The sequence below is a fragment of the Dunckerocampus dactyliophorus genome, chromosome 9 (assembly GCF_027744805.1).
Source record: "Dunckerocampus dactyliophorus isolate RoL2022-P2 chromosome 9, RoL_Ddac_1.1, whole genome shotgun sequence".
Classification (NCBI taxonomy): domain Eukaryota; kingdom Metazoa; phylum Chordata; class Actinopteri; order Syngnathiformes; family Syngnathidae; genus Dunckerocampus; species Dunckerocampus dactyliophorus.
This window is the reverse complement of record NC_072827.1, coordinates 10209700-10234688: the sequence shown is the minus strand read 5'-3', so window position 1 is coordinate 10234688 and position 24989 is coordinate 10209700. Positions and strand designations below refer to the sequence as shown.

The 24989-nt window shown below is 41.4% G+C and overlaps 1 protein-coding gene and 1 non-coding gene across 5 annotated transcripts in view; one reads left to right on the top strand and one right to left on the bottom strand.

Moving 5' to 3' along the window:
* Positions 1–532: 532 nt before the first annotated feature.
* asmt (acetylserotonin O-methyltransferase) overlaps positions 533–24989 on the bottom strand; it is a 37190-nt gene continuing 12733 nt past the window's right edge. Inside the window, exons 6-10 of one of the 4 annotated variants that reach the window (XR_008572479.1) lie at positions 18004–18144; positions 17661–17783; positions 10268–10375; positions 9896–9923; positions 6160–6405 (exon numbers count right to left, since the gene is read on the bottom strand). Coding sequence is in view for 2 of the 4 variants with exons in the window: in XM_054787640.1 (XP_054643615.1) it covers positions 16457–16674; positions 17661–17783; positions 18004–18144 (482 nt within the window). In the remaining 2 variants the exon portion in view is untranslated. Of the gene's footprint in view, positions 615–6159; positions 6406–9895; positions 9924–10267; positions 10376–16266; positions 16675–17660; positions 17784–18003; positions 18145–24989 lie in introns of those variants that run through there. The other 3 variants (XR_008572480.1, XM_054787640.1, XM_054787641.1) reach the window with 3 other exon arrangements.
* On the top strand, positions 16015–16095 carry trnas-uga (transfer RNA serine (anticodon UGA)). Its single transcript has one exon. It is a non-coding gene; the product is annotated as a tRNA-Ser (tRNA).

The following is a 24989-nucleotide window of genomic DNA, read 5'->3' as shown; positions in this document are numbered from 1 at the left end:
GGCTTTCGTATGATTTGGTTTTCGCTGAAAATTGTCTGCAAAACCTTTTGCCAAAATTTGGTTCTGGCTTTTGTTTGATTGAGTTTTCAACAAACATTTTCGCCAAAAATTTGCTCCAGTTTTCGCCATGGGTTCAAAGAAAATTGCCAGTGCCAGCAATTTGATAAAAAAGGTGAGAAACACTTTTGAATTCAAGAAAGAACTCATCGCAAAGTACAAACACGGCATCCCCTCCCCTCGTTCATCAATTTCATTCACCATTTAGAATTATTTTGCATTGTTTTCTGCATGTACAATTTAAATTATTCTTATAAAATGTCTTTTTTGTTAATATTTTTGAGCATCTTGGACAGGTGAATTGGATTTACATTATCTGCTATCAGAAAAATTGCTTCGGTTTGTATACATTTTGGTTTTCCGAGGACCTTTCGGGGCAAATTACTAACAAAAACCGAGGTGCCAGTCCATGATATGCAGACTATATGGCTAGGTTTACAAATATACTGTACAAAAGTATGTTTTAGCCAAACCTGTCAGTCTCTTGACGGTTGAGTTTGTGTGCTCTGTATGACTTCTTCAGGGACAGGAAGCGGGCCGACCTTGGCATTTACGCACTAATGAAAACAATCATGGGAAATATGTTAATGTGCCCGCCGTGGTTTGCTGAAATAAACTGTGATCTTTAAAAAAAGGCCAGATGCTCCTCTGAGTAATAACCTCCAGCAGATGAATCATTTAGCATTAAGGTGCTCCAGTTGACCCCTTCACGCCATGCTGTTCAGACACATCTGCTATAGCACAGACTGATAACTGTTACTCTCCACATTATGCATGATTAGCATACAGGTAGCAAGCAAACCCGCAGAGGTGTGAAACTCATTAACATGCAATAACGACACTCACCAAACAACAACAGAAATACGCCATGATGAAATAAATGAGCGGCACAGTTCAAGTGTATCCGGCATGGCCGCTGTATCAGTGATGATAATGACTGCGCAGGACAAACTATTCATTTATGCAGGAATACATTGGAAATCACATGCCCTAAATGGCAGGAAAGCATGCAAGTCAAATATTATACTTATTTTCCGGGGGAAAAATAATGCATGCGTTTCTCCGTTCACAGTAAGCGTGAATAAACTAAAGAGTGTTGCACTTTGCTTGTCCGTTGTAAATCACATCTGTTTTGATTACAATATCGGTTAATATCAGTTATCAGTACAGTGCTTAACTGGTGTATTAGCATCCAATGAAGTCTTTATGCCACAGCTGCCCTGTATCAACAGCATTGGTAATCATACCAGAATCGGTTAACACAGTATGTACTGTAGAAGCTTTTTAACCGAAATTGGAATTTTAGGGCCTTTAACTGTTGCTTTCCATGAAATGGAAAAAAAAAGACGACAAAATAAAATAATTATTTATTATTATTATTGTTGAGCCATGTCTAGGTACACACACATGAAATCATATTTTTCAATTTAATTTAATAATGTAACTTTTTTTTAAATACTGTATATGCTCAACAAAAAATATGAACGAAGAAATGTTGCTTTTGCACCCATTTTTCGTGAGCTGAACTCAAAGATGTTCGACTTTTGCTGTGTAGAGAAAAGGCCTCTCTCTCTCAAATATCGTTCACAAATCTGTCCAAATTTGCGTTAGGCCTGTCCACACAAATATGGATATTTTCAAAAACGCACATCTGCCCCTCTTCGGTGTCAAAATAATCTCTACCCACATGGTGACGTTTTAATACTATTCCTATCCACACGAATACGCATACCCAGGCTGTCATGCGCATGCCAATGTAAGGGGGCGCTGCAGCCATGGTCCGTTAAGGCAATTTTAACCAATCAGAGGCGCCGATGACGTCATTTCCGTATTATAACAAGTATGGCAATGTACAATAGAAGCTAGCGAAGAAGCGTTACTTTTCAGTGCGTTGTTTCACATTTGTCAGCGAAATTTATTGAATATAAAACTGAAAATGGATGAAACATGTTCTGTATTCAAATGTAGCAGATGTTGATTATCACTACAATGCTGTGAAGTGTAGTTCATTTTATCGATCAACGAAGAACTTCATCGGCTTTGACGCTATCATTGCTAATAATTTTGTGTCTGGCAAATTGTCCTTGTTTAAGTGCCTCCACGACAATCGTTATGCAGAACAAAGCAGGCATATACAAGTATGGCAGGGAAACTCAGTCAAACACAATCACAAGCTTCTTGCCATGCTAACATTCCCAAGCCATTCTTCCAAAATAACAACGTGCTCGTGAAAGGGTTTCTTTTCCCAAATTGCCATCGTTGGCAGCGGTATCTTAGCCGTTTAGCGAGCAAAACAGCATCCTTCGAAGCCCACAATGGCGCCTTTCTTCATCAGTGTAAAGCGAAAGTGGGCGTATGTTTACTCTTATACACACAAAAAGTCATTTCAGCCTGTTTGAAAGCAGCAGTGTTCTGTTTGCCTTTGCACACATTCAATTATACTTATCTAATGTGGACATAAGGGCGCATAATTGTTACGTCATCTGTCAGCAACAAGCCAAAAGCTCCATTTTTGCCATCCACATGAATACACTGCAGCTGGAGTTTTGAAAAATCTTCACCCTGGCCCTGGAGTTTTCCAAAAGCTGCGTTTTTAAGGACAAAAACGTCCGTATGCGTGTGGATGGGCGTCCAAAACGCATAGAAAAATATGTGGTTTTAAAATATCCGTATTCGTGTGGACAGGACTTTAGTGAGCACTCAGAACTCATAATGCTTCCACCTCACAGGTGTGGCATATCAAGATGCTGATTAGACAGCATGATTATCACACTGGTGTGCCTTAAGCTGGCCACAATAAAAGGCCACCAAAATGTGCAGTTACTTCCTGGATGGCGATGGTTTTGTCCATCCATCCATCTTCTATGCCGCTTATCCTCTATGCTGGACCCTATCTCGAGAGGCGGGGTACACCCTGGACCGGTTGGCAGTCAAACAACCATTTCCATTCACATTCATACCTATAGTCAATTTAGAGTCTCCACTTAACCTAACGTTCATGTTTTTGGAATGTGGGAGGAAACCGGAGTACCCGGAGAACATGCAAACTCCAATGGAGATTCAAACCCAGATCTTCCCGATCTCCCGACTGTGTGGCCAACATGCTAACCACTAGGCCACCGTGCGGCCGCGATGGTTATGTGTGGATATAAAATACTCCAGTTTGTCAATCAAATTCTGAAAAGAAAAAATAAATGTTGTATGAGTGTGTTATATTAAGACCGCAACCCAAGCGGCATTGAAGACAACCAAAAATAAAAGACCACATTTCCGGCGGCTAGCTCTGCATGGCGCCAACGAGTGCTAGCTAGCTGGGCACCATCAACAGGTGTGCCAACATCATGTATTTGGAAATCCTTTTGAAGGTGAATAAGTACTCTACGCAGTTTGCAGAGTGGATATTTTCATAAGGCACAAAGGGCAAAATGATATCCTACAACACAGTGGCTCTTACTAACCCTAATCCTAACTCTAACCCTAACCTAACTCTCAACAAAATGTTACATATGGTTCGGTTTTCGACCAAAATTTTGGTCTAAATTTTGCTCCGGTTTTAGTGATTCGGTTTTTAGTGAACATTTTTGCCAAAATTTTTTGAGGTTCGATTTTCTAGGAACATATTTGGCAATATTTTGCCCCAATTGTTTTATGATTGGGTTTTTGACCAAAATTTTGCCTCGGTTCTTGTACACTGTCTCGGTTATCATACAATATCAGCGTAAAAAACTAGTCCATTTGCCCTGTACTGTGTGCCCAAACAAAGCACCCTACACGTTGATGACTCACTGTCAGTACATTTTTTCAGTGTGACTACTAAATAACCAGCCATGGGGCCAGTAAAAATTGCGAATTCCAGCAATTTCTCAAAGAAGGTGAGAAACACTATTAAATTCAATCTCGCCTCGCATTAACAATACTATAAATTAAATCCATTCATTCATTTTTAATTATTTTTTATTGTTTTCTGCACTATTCTGTATAATGTGTGTTGTTTTTTTGTTCACAATTTCGGGTGTCTGGAACAGACTACATTATTTCCTATGGGAAAGATTGTGTTAGTTTTCTCAGGGCATTGAATCGATCACAAATAGACTGTTCAGGACAGTCCAGCTGCTATCAATTCAATGCCCTGAGAATACAATGACTTGGATGAATGACAACATTCGCAGGCAGGTGTCAGTTTTCATACATGTCACTTTTTGTCGCACCTTTTGGAATGAATTACTAACAAAAACCAAGGTGTCGCTGTACATTACACGTGACAACGCTAACCCTAACCAAAACCCTAAGCTCGAGTACGTTCATGTACTTGAGCAGGGCTCTTCGGCCCATGAACGACATCAGACTGCAGTTCAAAAGTTACTAGGTAACATTTTTGCAGCCGCTTCCTCAAAACAGCAGAGCAGTCTTGCGAACACCAAATTTTTTCACTCGTCGGAGCTGATTGGCTGATAAATAAGCAAATAACAAACAAGGTGAACACTAAAGTTCACCAGAAACAAAACATGCAATACAGTGGTGCCTCGGTTTTCACTATTAATCTGTTCAAAGCGGTCAGCCAAAAACCAAATTGTATGAAAACAAAAACCGGGGTGTACGAAAACCGAGGCACCACTGGTGAGTCCATAAGCGCATATCAAAGAAACAAGCTCTTATTATCCTAAGTGTCCATGCGAGCGTCGAACTAAACGTGAGGGATTCTTGGAATGGTTGCACTCCGATAACAAAATGACAACCTTCAAAGTAAACAAGCAAGACAAAGCAGAATAAATTAACTTTTTGTCTTTTCTCCACCAGTGAAAGAAAATCAATGTCTGGTGAAAAGACAAATATTTGTATTCATGTCATTTAATTACCGCATAACAGAAAGAGCACTTTAGATCATAAATACGAGGATCAAACAGAGGAAAGGGTTTTTATCTAAATCACATTCATCAAGCGTGTTTCGTTGGTTCTGAGGCCACGTTGAGGGGTGCTTGGCAAACACAATTTCGATGTCACCTTCAGTGTGCGTGTGCGTGTGTCTTCCACGGCTCCTCGTTAGAGGCATCAACGCTGTGAAAAATCACTTTAATAAAGAGAAGCAGTTGGCTGGAGTCATTCCCTACGGCTTGGCTAACAGTAGCCCGTGACGTCAAAGCCGCCACTTATTCTCTCCTTGCTTTTTTGGGGAGGGCACATGTGAGGGGACAAGTGACAACATTTTGGCTGAAACATGGCTGCCAGACAGCTACACCCTCCTGGTGTGCGTGTGTGTATGTGTGTGACAGACACACACATTGTATTTAGCCATGCTAAGGGGCAGGACAAAGATACAAAAACAGAATCGATTGCAAGTGACAGAGGAGGAAGGGCAAAAAGTTGTTATCAAGTCGAGAAGGGTATCCTACACACACACTGGCCAAACCTTGCCAAAGGTCTTCAAGCAGCATATATTTTCTGTTTCTCTGTATTTGGAGCTCATGACGTGTGTGAGCGAGAGAAGCCTACAGGGCCGACATCATTGTCTTCAGTTCAATACTGCTGTCACAAGGCCATGAATTATGGAAGCGACAAAGCACGGCTTACAGCCAAGAGACACTTTTATTGAGTTTTGAGGTGTGTGTGTGTGAGAGAGAGAGCGATCATGTCAGCAACACTTTCAATAATCACTCTGTCACGTCACAAAGCTCTGATGAGGATGTTTTACATACAATGAATGAATGTCATTTGGAAACAATAATGGAAAGAGCTGCAAGGTCGTCCATCATTGTAGAGAGGAGCATGTATGAGATGCCTCCAGATGATGCTGGGTGATGCTACAACACAGCCGCAAAACAATAGGAGCACCGGTAGATGTTGCTTTGGGCGCTTCACGAGCGTCCAAGTTGCCTTCGTCATGGTCATCAAGTGTGGCGGTGCAAAAAATACGTTAGTAAACCTCACCCCATGGCCCACATCAAGTTAACTCTCAGGGGCTGAACTGTGTTACCCGAGCACCCAGAGTTCTGACATACTGTGGAACCTCGGTTTACATACGCCCCGGTTTTTGTAGGATTCGTTTTTCGACGAAAATTACTGCCACAAATATAACAAAGAGTGCCCGGACAAAGCATCCACACATTGGTGACTCAGTTTCTGTGAAGAATGCTTTTTGCAGATCTTACAACGTGATCGTCAACTCTCACTTGTTCGGTCCACAGCACAGTGTGAAGTGGCCGGGATGAGAATCAGCACCTCCAAATGCTGATCGGGGATCCGATCCTGCCCCAAGTGGAGGAGTTTAAGTACCTTGGCGTCTTGTTTACAAGTGAGAGAAGGATGAAGTGGATGAAGCCTCGCAGCGGTGTTCATCCGCGCATGTAAACACTGTGGAACACATACACGACAATGGACAAGCGGAAGTGGTAGGAACAGAGAGAAAATAACGCAGAGCGACTGAGAGGTCTGACTTTTATGTGGGCAACGGTTTTGTGATGCAAATGTATTACTCTTTTGAACGCATATTGTTTTGAAAAGCAAAACGCTTAACTTAAAGCCCCTTCACACCTTGGCGATTTAGTCAGCGTATGCCAACGTATGAAATATTTGGCCAATACGCTGGCATACGTCGAATAAGTTATGGGTAGGTTTTGTAGAAGTTAAGAGCACGCTGAAGCACGCCAGCATACGTCGTAGTACGTCCAAGACCTCCAAAAATTTTGTGCATGCACTTTTCGACGTATGTCAACGTATGATTCATAAGTCCCGCATACGCGGGCAATAAGTTATGCGATCGTTGACAGCCGTTCACACACGTTATTTGTAAGTTACGCACAAGTCGTAATACGTCAACATACCTTGAGACAAAACTGTCTTCTTGGCTCTCTTCTTGGCAAGAGTTGGCTGAGAGGAGATGGAGACCGGTGGGAAGCAGCTTCCGATACCATTGACGATGCCTGAGACGCGTCAGAACCTGCGTCATCTCCATCAGAGTGAGAGTCGGAGGGGGAGGCTGTGGGTGGTGATGGATGCTTCTTACGCCCTCGGCCTCCGTCACTGCCCTGGTACTTCTTGGCAGCGGTATTCGAAATTTTCTTCGGCATGATGGTGATGTTGACACTGCGATGTCTAGTGAGGTTATGATTTGAGTCATCAACACCGGCAACATGCTACGCATTCGTTGGTATAAGTTTTCTATAAGTTATAGAAACGTTCTATATAAGTTACTAATACGTCATGTATACGTCAAACTCGTTATGAATACGCTATGTATACGCCCAAAATTGAAAAAAAACGTCCACAGTTCAACGTATGCCATCAAAATGATCACGTCGGGCATGTGCTGGCTAAATTGTCAAGGTGTGACAGGGCCATAAGAGAGCAACTACCAACTAGCCGGAACTACTTTCCTCCACAACAAAAACCGACCAGAACTTGGCTCACGGGACAAAGTGGGGGAGAAGTCATTGTTGATGCACTACACTGCTGACGGGGACGTCATACAACTTCATGTTAAAAAATCTTAACTATCCCTATAAAAGTGAACTATTATGGTGTACATCCTGATAAACTGTAAACATGGACAGAATGGATGCTTCACTAAAGTCCTTGCATGTAAATGTAGTGATGCTTACATTACCTCTTATAATCAGTGTGAATGAAAGATGCTTGCATGCATTTAAACAATGGATGTTTTCTGTGCTACATTTACACCACATCAACAGCTTGGAGCTTGAATAGGTGTGACTACACACACACACACACACACACACACACTCAGTGAGAAAGTTCCCTGAAATGCCCCCAAAGTTGTTATCTTAAAGTGGCATCCTGGAGCTGGAGGGTGTGAGGCTGCGTGACTTCCGGAACAGATTTAGTAGGTCCCGAAAGAGTGTTGTACTCTACACACACACACACACACACGCGCGCACACACAAGTGAATGCAGACAGGTGAATGCACATTATTTCCTGTACTCACACAAAATACACACTGTTATACACGGTTGAAAGTCATACAGTGTTTCATAATACACTTGAGACTACTTGTCTGCAACTTTTCATACATTCCTGGAGGGGAAATGCATGGAGGATAATACATAGATGTAGGGTGAATAATCATGTACAGTGGATCACTGCATATTTGCAATTCAGCTTTCACAGCCACCCAAATCAGATACAGTAATCCCTCATTTGTCGTGGTTAACTGGTTCCAGACCATGATATGTGGATTAAATGGAATATTTTCAATGTAAGAGCATAAAAAACTGTTTACGACCTTTTATTCCACATTACAGCCCTCTAGATATGAAATAACACCCTTATAGTCACCTTTACACACCTATTACCCGATATAGTAGACACAGTGTGCTTGTGTGTTCCTTAGGGGACCTTGAAAGAGAGGCAGACAGGAAGTGACGTGAAGGGTTCAGAGTTGAGTTTCAGCTTTGCGTGGGTAACGGCTGCAAAAGCAATCCATCTTTTTATTAGGGATTATTGTGAGATCATATAACCTGCAATAGAAGTCCGGTGACCAAGTCTGGTGCTTGTGTGTCTCACCGAACATTAGAGTAAGATTACTGACACCTAGTGACCAGTGTACAATTCTACATATCATCACAACGTCTGCGACTGCATCTTCTGAATGCCATTTTTATGCTTGAAAAATGCTTAATATAGGCAAAAAATGCCCAAAATGTGCCTCAATGTGCATTTTTGACTAGTAGGCCATATCCAACCACGGAACAGCATTAATATCAATGTAATGAATATATTAATATATGGCAAGGGTGGCAAGGGACAACTGTAATAATTAATATAATTTATATATTTTTAAATAATTTATAGAATATATAATTGTATAAATTATGTATATAATGTATTATTATTATTACTGCTTTTTATGTATTTTTTTTTCTGTTAAAATAGACATTTTTTTTTGCGCAGAAAACACATCTCATTCACCATAAATCGGCAATCATTTATAAGTGCGTGATAATACAGGTAAAAAGCTCAGCCTAGCTTCCCAAATTGTCATGGCGGTATGTGAATAAAAATTAAAAACACCATGACTACATTTGTATTTAAAAGCCTAAAGCTCAAAACCTACGCAGTGTGCCTGAGTGCCTCATTAGGTGAACAGTGCACTCCTTGCACAGTGCAGGGATTATGATGCACAAGAAAGGAGGCAGACACAAAGTTATTCATTGTTGTGTGTGTGTGCAATATACGAACAAATAAGTACGTTTGATGATGACGTTGTGCATTAAGAGCGTATTTTGAAGGTGTAATTTCTATTTTGTGTGCTAAATGACAGCTGGTCTTCTTACATGTGCTGTGACTATTCAGTGCAATTTCTGAGCCTGTCATTTGTTTCTTGACTGGATGTACAGAATGCCAGAAACCTCTAGCCGGCCTTGCACATGTCCTAGTGCGTGTGCGTGCATTCACAAACAGACAGTTAAGGAGGAAATGCCGAGCTCTGTGTCAAAAATAGACAGTTTTATGGCCGTATCATTTACTGGTGGTTCTGTAACCCCCAAAAACTGTAATCATCAAGTAGGATTGTCTTGCCTTCACCTAGAATGAGTAGAAATGAGTGAGGTGGCTTAAAAATGCATCAGAGGTCATCCCAGTTATTTTGGGATCGTACGTTTTCTCTGGTTTCACTTGAGGGAGAACGTAAGAGTCCAGACGTCCTCGGCTCACCTTCGGCATATACGTATCCCTGCTCTGTCACACTTCCCTATTTTTATAACACCGCCTTTATAGAAGCATCCATAAAACCCTCTCAGTTTGAACCTCAATAGCTTCATGAGATGGAAAATGGAAGTGAAAAGCAGCGAGGAAGAGGAGGGGCGGGGAAAAAAATGTACGCACCTTTCTCCAGTGAAGTAGAAGACATGGACTAAATCATTGACGAAAGTGGGACAAAAGTGGCAGGTCAGTACTTGAAGGGATGCTCTCACACCATTACAGCACTGAAAATAATGCTTTTTTGAAACACAGGCTGCTGACAATATCATAACATCCACATAAGTATAAAATTAGAAGGAAGGAAAAAATCCTGGACTCTACCAAGGCCGTTTTTTGAATAATCTGTCCTACTTTGTGAACATTACAAGGTTTTTCCCTCATTTTTTATTAATCGCTCTGTGAATAGTGCATGACGATGATGATAATAACGATATTCAGGTATAAAGGAGGTGGATGTTTACTGAATGAAGGTTTTCAATGTACAGTATTACTAACCTTGCGTTCTGCTCACGCTAACATTGCCAGCTCAGCAGACGGAAAACAGTTTCAAAATAGACTTCTTTGCAGTTCCATTTTAGTGCCTTTACTTGAAGCACTGTAAAACTAAACATAGAGAAATAAAGTACATCAAAATACGATTTAAACACTATAAAAAATGATAAAATAATGACATAGAACAAAAAAGAAATGCAATCAAACGAATGGGCTAGCTCAATGCTAACTTGTACAGAAGGCTCATGTATATACATGCTAGCGATTAGCATTAGCGATTTTTAGGGCAACCTCAAACAGCTCCAAAATGATGCACATCCCATTTTAGCATTTAGGTGATGTATAAAACACAAAGCCATGCACAACACACATACTGGCAAACACTTCCTCAGGCTCAACAAGAGAATCTGACACACACGGCTGCAAACGCCTCAGTAAGAAAAGCAGCTATTGGCTGTCCTAGATGTCGGTAGATGATGCCGTTGGCTAATTTGCATAATATTTGCATATGATGTTGTAAGAGTTGCTATACTCTTTTTACATTTTTGTTTTAATTTTAAAATTTACGACTTTATTGTCGTAAATTTACGACTTTATTCTAACATTTGTAACAGGCATTGCCTGAGACAGCTATGACTTTTTCTTCATAAATTTACAACTTTATTATCGTGAATTTACTACTTTATTCTCGAAATCTAAGATTTTGTTTTTCCCTGTACGGCCCTAATACTCCATCGTACACTTGCAAATGAGACTGAAAACCATAAGAAACAAGACGATACAGTTAGGCAGCACACAATGTGTTAAAAAACAGTCCAGTTGTTTTGCAGAACTACATTAGAAAAAGACTGATGAGTATTCATATGTCGAGCTGTCAAGTAAACACAGGTAATTTGTCTTTGTTAGTGAAAAAACACAAAACATGGGGGCAGCTGTGAAGCAGAGAATATTAACTTTGGTGCTTTTTTTTCCAGTCAAAGACTACCAGGGAAAAAAGGTATTGAATTGTCTAATCTGGTTTCAGTGTGAGTGAAGGATTAGAGATGATAAGGTATTTATAAGAATTCACATGTGGATTAATTTAAGATCATATTTAAAACCACTGCCGAGGGGAAGTCTCAGGAAAAGAGCCAAGAAGATAAAGAAAAAAGTCTACGTTTAATATGAGACATCTGTATACGCAGCTATTAGTGTCAATTTGTACCATGAGTGCATCTCGACACGGGTCAAAGTGTCGCCAGCCTCACAACTTCAGCCTCGCTCATTAGGTTGACTCTTTGTAAAGTTGCCCTCGTGGATTTGACATCATTCTCATTTGCGTCGCTTGGAGGTCTGATTAATTCATAATTATCGTGAGAAAGAAGTCGAGGCGGAATTTGCGGCAGAGAAGAAGCGCACTGGCGGTGCAGCCGACTGAACACCGAGCAGGGTTCGCTCAATAATGAACTCTGGAGGTTGATTCTAATCGTTTTAAGCCAAAGTTGCCGACAACCGATAATTATTTTCATGCCTGAAGGCATTCCTCATCGGATGTGTAATGATTTCATTTGATATTGTACGTTTTCACTTTGCCAGACGACACAGGGAGGACCATTCTCTGCGGCAGGTTGAGCCACAAAAGCAATTTTGTTCACTTTGGAAGGTAGATTGTGTGTCAGTTTGTTGACATCATTCTGTCAATTCTATCTCTCTACCGGCTCAGCCTCAAAACGCTTGTGGTACCATTTCATGTTGGCAAAATGTCTTCGCAGCCGCTCCTGACAGGCAAAACATTTTTAATTTTTAAATTAAATTTAGGCCCATCATGTCTGTAAATCTGTGAAAAATAATGGCACTCTGCTTACAAAAGTAGAAAAAGAAGCTCTTATTTGCAGTATCATGCAGGAGCAGTTGAAAATTGCAAGAATTTACATTTTTACATTGCTAGATCTTAAGGAGGTTCTAAAGCAGAGCTTCAAAATGCAAAACGAACAAATGTCAATGAGACAAAAAATGTTATAAGCAATTTATTGCAAACAAACATTAAAGTGAAATAGGCTATTTATCCGCTGATCAAAAGTTTAAGACCACAGCCTTTAAAAGCCAAAATCTTGGCAAAAATGTGGATTCTATGTCATTTTCTGTCAGGTATTCACACTGTCATGATCTCTTGATGGCAAAGGCAAAAAAGCTCAGATTGTTGAGCTGCGTGAGCAAGGCCTCTTGCAGCGCACCATTGCTGCTGAGGTTGGACGCAGTACGACAGTCAGTTGAAAATTCTTCAAACATCCTGAGGGTTATGGAAAAAACAAGACAAGTGGCAGACCCAAAAAATATCACCACCCCGCAGCCGGAAGATCCCATTGGCTGTCTGTCAAGACACAGGACAATCCTCCACCCGAATGAAGGTTGTTACTGGTGCCGAGTGCAGTCCAATAACCATCAGACGGCATCTCAAGAGAAGGGATTCAAGAACAAAAAAATTCTCTCCTTCAAAGCCACAAAATTGTTCTTTTGGAATTTGCACAAGAGCACCAAACATGAGACATTGAAAGGTGGAGGAAAGTTTTATTCTCTGATGATAAAAAATGTAACCTTAACGGTCCTGATGGCTTCCAACATTATCAGCATGACAAGGAGATCCCACCTGAGATGTTTTCCACACGGCACGGCGGAGGGGGCGCCATCATGATTCTTAAATGGAACAATGGAGCATCAGGTTGTGCATGACTGTCAAACGGCAGCTGGCTATGAGGAGATGTTATAGGGGGCATCCCTTGTGACTGAAGGCACTCATCTGTGTGGCCTTTTCAACAGGACAACGCTGCAGTTCACAATGCCCGCCTGCCAAAGGACTTCTTCCAGAGGAATAACCTCACTCTTTTGGACAATGCTGCAAGTTCCCCTGATCTAAATCCAACTGAGAACACTTTGGGGATGGATGGCAAAAGAAGTTGACCTAATGGACATCAGTTCCAGAGAGTGGATGCCCTCTGTGAAGCCATCTTCACCACCTGGAGCAACATTCCCAACACTGGCATCAAGCATGCCCAAACCCATTTTTAGGTTATTAACAAGAATGGCACAGAAACTCATTACTAAGTCCTTTTTTGAACATTTTATTTCTATTTTAGGGGAAATTCAAGTTTGTTTGAGCTATGTTCTTAAACTTTTAATCAGCTGATGAACAACCTATTTCACTTTCATGCTTGTTTGCAATAAATTGCTTACTCAAAACATTTTTAGCATAATGCTATTTATTTATTATGTGCTGTATATAAAACATAAACAACCACAAAATGGAAGGACGACAGCCATGAACTGAGGAGACCGTCGAGACCAACAACACACCAGTCCAATCCAGCCTTCGCAAATAAAAGCGCTTTGCATTACATCCTGTCTGACTGCGCCAAATAAAACAAGGGTCTCCGAAAAGTAGCTTCCAACAACATAAAATCAATACGAACACTAGCACACAAAAATAATAATGGATCGACCCCGCTCACTAACCGGCACTGGGACGCGGCCCGGTGGTTGGGCACCCTTTTGCTTAACGAGGTTTTGAAAAGTCAGCAAAACTAGCAACAAAGTCAATTGGCAGCACTTGGTTGCGGAAAAGCACATTTGATTGGCCAGTAGCGTCACATGGGGCGCTGTGCTCACTAGAAGCAGAGAGGCTCTGTGATTTAATGTTGCCCAGAAGGCAGATGAAAGCAGACATGCCTGCGCATAACTTTTATTTCACAAGGCAGGGGGAAGATAAATAATAATTTTCCAGGATGACTTCACCATTTCCAGGACCTTTTTTCTTATTCTCCATGATGGAAAAATGGTCAATCATTCTCCAAGTTTTTCCGGGCATGTGGGAACCCTAAAAACGACCTGTGCTGCGCTCCCTTATCGCTTTGGCAACCCCAAATGGCTTACTGATAAACTCTACCAACAGTTAAAGCTGGAAAAAAATGTGCTAACTGGATGAACCATACAGGAAAAACTTCATGTTATCAGGTTCGGTCTATCATTGCAATCAAGTTCAGGATGCAGTTGAGTTGAATGTCTTCAATGCTCAGCCAAAGCACCGTGACCATGAAATATTTATATCCTATTTGGAATTCCACTATGGAGCTTTATAAACAAGGTAGCGATGCCAACCCCTCCAGACCTGCACATCAAACTGTGTATCACGTAAGTATTACGATCCAACTTAACGTCACAATGACGATGTTTCATGTCTAATATTCCCATTCGCTTCCCGTGCACGCAATGGAACGTGCCTTTGAAATAAAAAATGAGGCAAATTATTCTAAAAATGGCATCATCTGTAATCTGTGAAGAATGGAAGGAAGTAAGAGGTTCAGACAGGATTTGGGCTGGAGAGATAAGAAAAGATATGCAAGCAAGTTCATCATCTTAGGGGAGAAAAGGCAAGAAACTCCGACTGCACAGCATCCAATTGAGTTTGACCTTTCTAAACTCATTTACAGTGGAATCAGGCCAGACTAAGTCTCTTATTTTCAGCAGCTTTGGGTTATCATTTGAGTGATTTAGATAGAATGTTTTTCAAACTGATGCTAAGGCAACTGTGGCTCGACTAGGGCAAAGAATGTAAAGGGCGTTTTTTTTTTTTTAAACTTTGAAAAACACTTTGAAAATGGAGGTGAGGAAAACTGGGGCCACTTCCCAGATGCCATCCATCCATCCACCCATTTTCCATGCCGCTTATCTCAACTGAGAGGCGGGGTACACCCAGGAATGTCCATCCATCGTAAGAAGAGAAAACCCACGCACTGAATTGAATGAATTGGCAAACACTTCCCTTTGGCTTTCGACAGATATATAACGGCATAATGGCTTAGGGTCTGCAATTGTCAGGAGTTGTCGTGGCCGAATGGTTAAGGTGATGGATTGGAACTCTATTTGGGTTTCCCTGCGCAGATACGAATCCTGCCAACAGTGTGCAGTTTTGGGGGCAGTCATTGTGTAAGGACATCTGTGACTACGGAGATCCAACTTAAATCCCCAACCAAAAACTCTGCAACGTGAGTCAGAAGGACTATGATTAGTCATCTTACATAACACTCGTTAAGAGTGTGTAGAGTCTAACTTCACGAATGCTTTCTCCTTCGATTTCTGACTTCGACTGTTGTAACAAATCAGTTAGTCGCAGCCCCAACAACGTCTGTCTGTCAATTTAGTCTCTTCGGTCTCCATTGTTCACTTTGACGAAGGAAGCTAACAAGCTAAATAGTCTACGAGTGTCATGATTGCTGACTGAGCTTACTTACCAAAAAATACTCCCCCTGGCATTTCAATGAATAATTGCACGGCATAAAAGCTTAGGTTCGGGGACTATAAGATTGTCGTGGCCGAGTTGTTGAGGCGATGGACTTGAAATCCATTGGGGTGTTTTGGGGCAGTCATGGTGTAAGGACGCCTGTGACTGTAGAGATCCGGGTTGAACCCCCTGACCAAAAACTGCAATGTGGACCGCAATGACCATGATTAGCTGTCTTACATACAGCATACAGAGCGTACAGCCCACCTTTACGAACGCCTTCTCCTTCTATTTCAAATCAACGTTTGCGATAAAACTGACTGTTGTAACACAAGTTAGTTCCAGACTCAATATGTCTGTAAATCTGTCTCTCTTCAGTCTACATTGTTCAGTAACGACTAAAGAAGCTATCAAACTAAAGAGTTGACAAGCATTTCCATTTACATCTCGACAGATGTATGACAGCATAATTGCTTAGGTGCTGCAATTATCACAAGTTGCTGTGGCCGAGTGGTTAAGGCGATGGCCTTGAAATCCATTGGGGTTTCCTATGCAGGTTTGAATCCTGCCAGCAACGTGCAGTTTCGGGGGCAGTCATGGTGTAAGTACATCTGTGACTATGGCGATCCAGCCTAAACCCTCTGACTGAAAACCTTTGTTTTTAAAAATGAAATGTAGGGCAATGCAGCAAGAGTACATTTTAATAATCTTGCTAAAAACAAACAAGGACCACAAATGTGCTATTTAAGGTTTTTTATTTGTATAGAGGTACATCACAAAAATATAATTTTGGATTCCATGAATGCGCTACTTTTGTTTGCATCTTAAGTAGAAGCGGCTACTTGTGGTAATGGAATATAAATCCAAAATTGCATTGATTGCACTTATAATGTGAAATTTCAGTCCTGGGGAACCATCATTTTCATTCTTGCTCAAGTTCATGCTTCTTTAAGACCCAGAACTGCATCATAGATTTTGCCTGTGAGTCGGTACTGGATGTTAGTGAAGCCGGCGGCAGTCAGCATGGCGCTGTACTGGGCCCCTGTTCGCTCCCGACCCTCTGTTTGCACCAGCATGTTCAGGGAGTAGAGCTGCGCTGTAAGCGGGCCGGCGCCGTTCTCATACAGCAACGCCTCCACCAGCAAAACAGCTCCTCCTGTAGGAACCCAGAATTGACCGAAGAATGTGTTTTTAATGTGCATGGGGGTTTTGTTTGTGTGCAACTCCCTTGTACGGCTTTTGGTCTATCTGCGTTCATTTGGAACGAATGGTAGATTTTCCTATTAGGTTTTGACGGCTGCTTGATGGCGTCAAACCGAATTTTCAAAGAGCCCCTTTGTGTATACAACACTGTCTGATATTATCAGAATTGTACAACATGTGTTATATGTATTTATTGTCCAATTTAATGTGTTTGGACATTTTTATCGCAGGAAATCTCAGCAGATTATGTTGTAATTTCTCATGTACATGTGGAAATCAATTAAAATGTTTTCCCTTGCACCCAACAGTTTTGCATATAGGTAAGTACAGTGGATATTTTATATTGTTTTTGTATATTTTATTTAGTTTTTCTACACAGTTATTACATAGTATTACATAGTGTAAATGTAGCTTATGTAGAGAAAGTTATTGTGTGCAAACTGTGTGTTTATTTAAATTGTTTACTGTTGGTTACTGTATTTATAAATTGTTACCATTATTATTATTTATTGAATTATTTACAGGGTTTTTATTTTGAGGTATTACAATTTTTTAATATTTATAATTTGCTAAGCACGCAAATTGGGTGACATATTTTATAAATTAAAGACAAAAACAATGCTGTTTCATTTTTTTTGTAAGCGCCAGTAAATCGCTGATGGAGGTAGGGTGCCACGTAAAATAGCATAGATTTCACAAGTGATAAATGCAGAAACCTTGGCGGAAGTCTCCATTCTTACTTAATCTACTTCCTCCAAGGCTAGGTATGTCCGATAATATCGGCGGACAGATAATATTGGTTAAAATAAAAATAAATAAATAAAAATCTGCAAAAATAAAAGTGCTGGACAATATCTGCATGTCGGCTATAAGCCAATATTGACCATCTCTAACTAAGGTAAACAAATTCCCAGCATAAAAAACGTCAGATTTACTGACCTGGTTTGCATGCTTTGTGGACTCTACTGAGCAGTTCTACACAACGCTCATCCGTCCAGTCATGGAGGATCCTGGCCAGGATGTAGAGGTCCGCCTCAAGTAGGGGGTCATTGAAGAAGTCGCCTAAATAGACATGCACAGTTGCTCTATGGTTTGTTTTCATTTGTAATGGCCGAGCAAAAGCTGCAATGCAAGGATTTGATGTAACGCCAAAAGCCTGAGAGTGTCATATAATTTGATGTCGTAGAAATGGAAAAGTTGATGAGAGTTACACCAAAGAATCTGTGCTGTGTGCATTCACTGATGTGTTAGAAGTCATTTCCCGCAGTGGTAATGGAGTTACCTTCAATGAAGCTTATCCTGTGGTCATCCTCCTTGACAAAGTGTTCCCTGGACGTCTGCACCACCTTGGGGAGGTCAAAGATCTTCACCGTGCACTCTGGGTAGGCCGACGTGCACTGCTTGGCTAATGCCCCGCTGCAGCCTCGGGAGAGACACAGGCAACACACTGAATTACTTTGAGTCACTGCACCATGAATACGCACAAGCATCATTAAAATGGCTGGAAATCACTCACAAATGTACAAATAAGTTACCGGAGTGGAACAGATGCTCGCAGGTATGTCGCCATTATTATTTATTATTGCATGATTTGTATTCAGCTGTGTGTTGCGGCATTAGGGGCACGGTTCATCTAACATTCATGCCAATAAAGCAGACTGAAGTGAACTGAATTTGGAGTGACAGAGAGACAGATGCTTCATACAGAAATGCTCTAGTACGAATCTTATAGAGGACATTAATAAGCAACGCTAACATAATAGCCGTGACAGATTTGTTTGCATTGAGAACGACCCTTCTTACGTGTACTATGTCTGAGGATGACTTGATCGGATGATTTTAGAGCAAGGGTGTGGATTTATTTTGTATTGTGTGTAGTAGCAACTACGTTTCAATTCCATGCATGGAAAATGTATCAAGCCTGCTGTCAAATACAGGAATATCAATATTTACATTATACAGTTATACCTCGGTTTTCAAATGCCCCAGTTTTTGTATGATTCGGCTTTCTCCCCCAAATTTTTTTGAACATTTTGCCTCTATTCTTGTACATTGTCACGGTTATCGTACAACATTGCCCATAACAAACTGTTGTATTTTACCCTTTGGTACTTTGAATCCTCCCCCACGAATTACTACCTTATTGTGGTTTAGAGTTTCGAGTGATCCTAAGGGCTATGTTGTCCAGGGCTATATGTCCCTGATAGGGTCACCCAAGGCAGACAGGTCAGATGAGACGGGACAAAGAGTGATACAGAGGACCTTATGTAAAAAGAAAAGGGAAGGAGAGACCGGACCTCACCTAGACGTGGGACAGTGAGGCCTCACACTGGAGCCAGGCCCGGTTGAGGGTCTTGCAGGTGAGTGCCTGGTAGGGCCTAATCAGGCTTGGCCCAAAAAAGCCACACGAGATCTCCCACCCATAAACCCACCACCTTCAGAGGCAATCATAAGGATCCAATGCAATGTGTGTTGGGTGGCGGTCGAGGGCGGGCGCCTTGGCGACCTGGTCTTTGGCAACCAAATCTGGTTCTTGGTAGAAAGAAAGACATCTCTCTAGTGGGGAAGGTGCCTGAGCTTGTGCGGGAAGTTGAGACATTCCGAATAGACATAATCGGACTCACCTCAACCAACATTTTGTGTTCTGGAACCAAACTCCTTGATACGGGCTGGACCTTGTTCTGTTCTGGAGTTGCAGCAGGGGAGAGGTGGGAAGCTGATGTGGATTTATTATTAGTGGGCTGGGTGCCTCTATGTTGGAGTGATCCTTGGTGAATGGGACGGTCACTTCCCTACATCTTCAGGTTGGGGAAAGGGTCCTGACTGTCGTCTGAGCCTATGCACCAAACGGCAGCTCAAAGTACCCGGCCTTCTTGGGGTCTATCTTAGGGGTGCTGGAGAGCATTCCTGGCTGGTGACTCTGCAGTTCTACTTGGAGACTTCAATGCCCATGTGGTCAACGACAGTGTGACGTTGAGGGGCGCGATTGGGTTGAACGGTCTCCCTGATCTGAACCCGTGGGATGCGATGTTACTGGACTTCTGTGCTAACCACAGTTTGTCCATAACGAACACCATGTTCGGCCAGAAGGATGTCCATAAGTTTACCTAGCACCAGAATTCTCTCGTCCGCAGGTCCATGATCGACTTTGCAGTTGTATCGTCAAACCTGCATCGGCATTTTTTGGACACACAGGTGAAGAAAGAGGCTGAGCTGTCAGTTGGCTCACCACCCGGTAATGCGCTAGATTAGATGGCGAAGAAGGATCCCGGACAGACCTGTCAGGCCCAAACGTATAGTGAGGGTTTGCTGGCAATGTTTGGCAGAGTTTCCTATTCAACGAGTCTTAAGATCTCACCTCCGGCAAAGCTTCAACCCACTTCCTGGGGAAGAACAAGGATATTGACCCTGAATGGGCTGTATTCCGTGCCTCCATTGCTGAGGTAGCCGACCTGAGCTGTGGTCTCAAGGCGGTTGGTGCTGTCGTGGCGGCAAATCCCGAACCCAATGGTGAACACCGGAGATTAGGGCTGCCGTCAAGCTGAAGAAGGAGTCTTATCAAGCACGGTTGGCTTGTGGGACTCCTGAAGCAACTGACAAGCACCGGCAAGCCAAGCGGCATGCAGCTTCGGCTGCGGTGGTCGAGGCAAAAACTCGGGTGTGGAGGGAGAGTGAGGAAATCAGACATTATGAGAGGCCATGATGCGACAGGATGTCAGAAGCAGAGGGAGAGAAAAAAAAAACCATACAAATTGGATGAAGAGACCGAAAAGCAGTGAGGTGGAAAACAGGATCAAAAGATCTCATTTAGTCAAAACTACAAATGTGTATGTGTTCTGGTCTCGCTGACATTGTGTGGCACAGCCCTCGACATCTTGTCTTGTGTGTCCGTTATTTACCCTGTCATCCCACACACACACACACCCACACAAACTTTAGCTTTCACATCAAACAAGGGTCAGAGGAGGATGCAAATCAAAGAGCAACACAAGGGAGTAAAGCCAAGCCCAACACAACATCACAACATATGAGTCCCAAACTGACCTGGATGAGTCAGTCTGTTAATGACCTCCTTTCATGGAATCTTTGTGACTGTTGCTGCTTGCTTTATTTGTTTTCAATGTGAAAAATGTATGCGCGTAACCAACCTGACAGAGTTAAGACATCACGGTCCGTGCAAATTATCACGCTGTTGTTTTATGTCTTCTTAAATTAAAACAAGTAGAAGTTTTGGTGACTATTAACAGGAGCTGCGGTGTACAGTTTCCAATAGGAGAACAGAAATACAAAAAAACAAGGCAATTTTTCCCATAGGAAATAATGTTAATCCAATAAATCTGTTCCAGACACCCAAAAATATGAACAGAAAATACATTTTATAGAGAAAAATTATACTTTTGCATGCAGGATGCATGCAAAATAATAATAAATGAGGATTGGATGGAACTTATTGTTGATACGGAATTCCTGTACGTCCTGGCGAGATCAAATTCAATTGTGGTTGTCATCTTCTTTATCAAATTGCTGGCACTCACACCTTTCTTTGGCAAATGGACTATCCATCCATCCATCAATCGTCTACATTGCTAATCCTCACTAGGTTCTATGCTGGAGCCTATCCCCTCTGACTTTGGGCGAGAGTCGGGGTACAACCTGGACAGGTCGCAAGGGCAAAATTGTGGCAAAGATTTTCATCAAATCCATGACAGTGAGTCAGCAACACATAGGGTGATTTGTTTGGGTTGATTTTGGAGTAGGATAACGTACAGGGAAAATTTAGTACTGTGTTTAGTGTAATCTACAAAAACCAAAACAACATTTTTGACAAAAACTAGGGCAACATTTGGGTAAAAATTTTCATTGAAAACCAGGTCAAAAACTTTTGTCTACATTCAGGACCAAATTTTGATGAAAAATTTAGTAGAAAACCAATCACAAACACATGGGCAAAATTTTGGCTAACATTTTTGTCGAAAACCAAGACAATGAGTCAGCAACACATAGCGTGCTGTTTAGGTTTGATTTTGTGGAAGGACACAGTACCGGAAAAATTACTAGCTTGTTAAAAGCAACATTGTACAAAAGCAGGTAAAATTTTCGACAAAAAACAATGCATTTGAAAACTAGGGTGTATGAAAACCAAGGTTTGACTGTACCGTAAATTCCAGTGTATAAGCTGCACCGGTGTATAAGCCGCAGGTGTGCACGTCATAAAATGGGATATTTAGTGCACAAAAAGACGTTACACAGAAAGATTTTTTTTAACTTTTAATAAAATAAATGTTTTTTTTCCAAAATAGTGCGTGCCAGACAGTGGTCCAACACTAAATTAACAGTACAGAACAGTACACAGCTAGTTAAACAGTGCCAAGTAGTGCATGTAACATAAGATAACAATGGCCTACCCTCTTCCGTGTCAGAATCGAACAGCGTCCTAATTCCTTAATCACGAAGCAGCCATCTTTCCTTGTCTTTACAGCCAAATCCATTGCCATCCACCCATTCATCTTCTATGCCGCTTATCCTCGAATCCATTGCCTTTAACTTGAAAGCGGCATCATTTCTTTGTGTAGTTTCTATGATCGAAGCTTGTCACTGCAAATGTCACAACATGTCTACATTCCGGTACAGTAGGTGGTGGTATGCAAAAAAAAAAAAAACAACAACAATAACATCTCTGCAATCTCTTCCTTCAGTTTGTCTTGTGAGTCCACTTACTCCTCGAGTGTTCTAAATAGAAAATACAAGATCACATTAGCAACAGTGATGCAAACATTCATAACAGTTACCATTTGCCAATAAAATAAATTGTACATGATGTCCACAAACAATACTACACGACTTGATCCTGTCTATTTATGTACGTAATATTATAGCACATATGTAGTTTAGAAATGATGAACTATTCCACAGTTACAAATCTTAGACATGAGTCAAATTCACAAAATCTAACTGAAGGTTTTCTGGGTAAAAAGCAGTGAACACCACGGTGATCAATCATAGTTACGAAAGTCAAGGTGTCGTATCGTAACACGAATTTCAAATGTCACACTAAGTTTTACATATATGGCATTACATGTTCTAACGAGTAAATAAAGCTATACTTACGTTACAAGTCATTCTTTTTTTCCTCTGCGTAGTGCCGCCATGTTGAAAAAAGTTTTCTGCGCTCGGCGCGCAAAAGATCTTGGGATATAGAAGACCGATAAGGATGGTCGCGATGAACACTTGGAGCTAATGGCAGAGGAGGACACATTTGTCTGCCACATTTTTAAGAACCCTTGGAGCTTTTTCTAATTGGGACAGCCTTCGCGCACCGTGATGACATCACGCATCCTGCAAATGCGCACTTGAAGGATGCAGACCCTGAAATGAGACACAGTCAGTGTTAGATGGATAGTTAGAGGGATACAACTGTATTCATCTTAAAGAGAACAACACGGAATTTTATGTTTTGTTTTATATGGTATCTTTATTTCTATTTTTTTACTGTATGTATAGGATACGTTAGCGGATATGGTGTATACGCCTGTGGTGCTTTGTACATTGTGTAAGGTTTACATAGGGTCACTTGTGAAATTGCTGGATATTACACATTATTACTGCTGGAGTTATCCTCTGGACTTCATGAGAACCACGGTACAGTGGAACCTTTGTGGCCGCCTATGAGTCATCATAGTGCGCGGATCCCCCGGAGGATGCAGGTACGTGTCACAGCGCGATCGCTGCACAAATTCCAATCTGTCCCCTCTTTTTTTTTGTATTCGTTCAACATAACAGGCTTTGCAGTCTTGGCGGTGCATCTATGGTGTTTATTGAATCCTCCAAATCCAGCAATGTTTTACATTTGATTATAGTATAAATTGTGCTCACTGTAAACTGGAGTGTGTGCATGCATAACCGGCTCCACTCAACGAGAGCAAACGCCGAGAACGGTGGTTTCTCTGCGTTTTTTGGTTGTTTCCTGAACTTTTTTTGGACTATCTTAGTAATAGCGTTTTCCAAAATGCATATTTAAAGGATGAGTAGTAGTTCTGAAGTATAGGAGATGTCACAAGATTAGAACATGACCACACTGAGCATCATGGGAGATGTAGTTTTTAGCCATACATTAGCCGCACCAGTGTATAAGCCGCAGGGTTCAAAGTATGAGGAAAAAGGAGAAGCTTTTACACCGGAATTTACGGTAATTTGTGTCAGGGTCAAGCTGTCGGCATCACTAACCCTTAGTGTGATGTTTTAAAGCTCCCATATCATTTTATTTTTCAGCTGCAGTATCCCGGGATGCAGAGACTGAGGCGACGTGCGGGATAAGAGTTTTTAATAAAGCTCACAGAGCAAAACCCGAAGTGCAAAATAACGAAAAAGGAAAACAGGTTCAGCAAAGGCTAACAAAAAAACTCACAATGGGAGGTGGAAACAAGAAAAGGATAAAAAAAAAAAAAAAGCAGGGAGCAGAATCAGCTAAATGAGGTAACAGATAACAACAGCCAGTGATACCATGCTGCCGCCTCTGTGCTTTAAAGCACGGCAAATGAATGATTGGGAGCAGGTGCGCTCTGCCAAACACAGGAAATGGTGGAAAGAAACGGTGGAAAGAAAGTAAAATGAATTAAGAGTGAAAACAGGAACAACAACACCAAAGACCAACCGTGTCATGTGGTACATCACAGTTTAAAAGTGCTTTTCCGTAAAAAAAAGAAAACAATATCAACTTACAGCTCTGACGTTTGAGGCTGCCCGACTGATAGTTGGCAGAGCTCCATGTTTTAAGATGTGCAGCAAAGCCTGCTTTTTGTTTTTTATTTTAACATTAACTGTTGTAACGATTAGTTAACCACTATTCATTATGAAATGTAAAAACAATAAAACACAAAAGCCTAATGCAAAATGTGCCCCACAAATTGTATTTTTTAACATTCTGCTTAATTGTCAAATGAGTGTACAAGAGATGTCAACCAGTGTAAAACATAAAAGAAATGAAAAGCTTTACAGTACATGCCCTAAATTACAGTATATTCTTCTCATGACACCCTTTGCTTGTTTGTCTTTTCAACCAAATGCATAAAAAAGCCAACAAAAAAACCCACACCAACAAAAAAGTGAAACATGCAGCTCAGTGACTCTTTTGATGCTCGCTGAACTGAGCTCTTATGAGGTACGCTGAGGTCTCATGCAATATGCTGACATTTTCAGTGACGCCACGCATGACGGCGGTTAGAAACTTTAGAGGCATAATTCTCCCAAAAAACTGTTTCCGCCGTATTT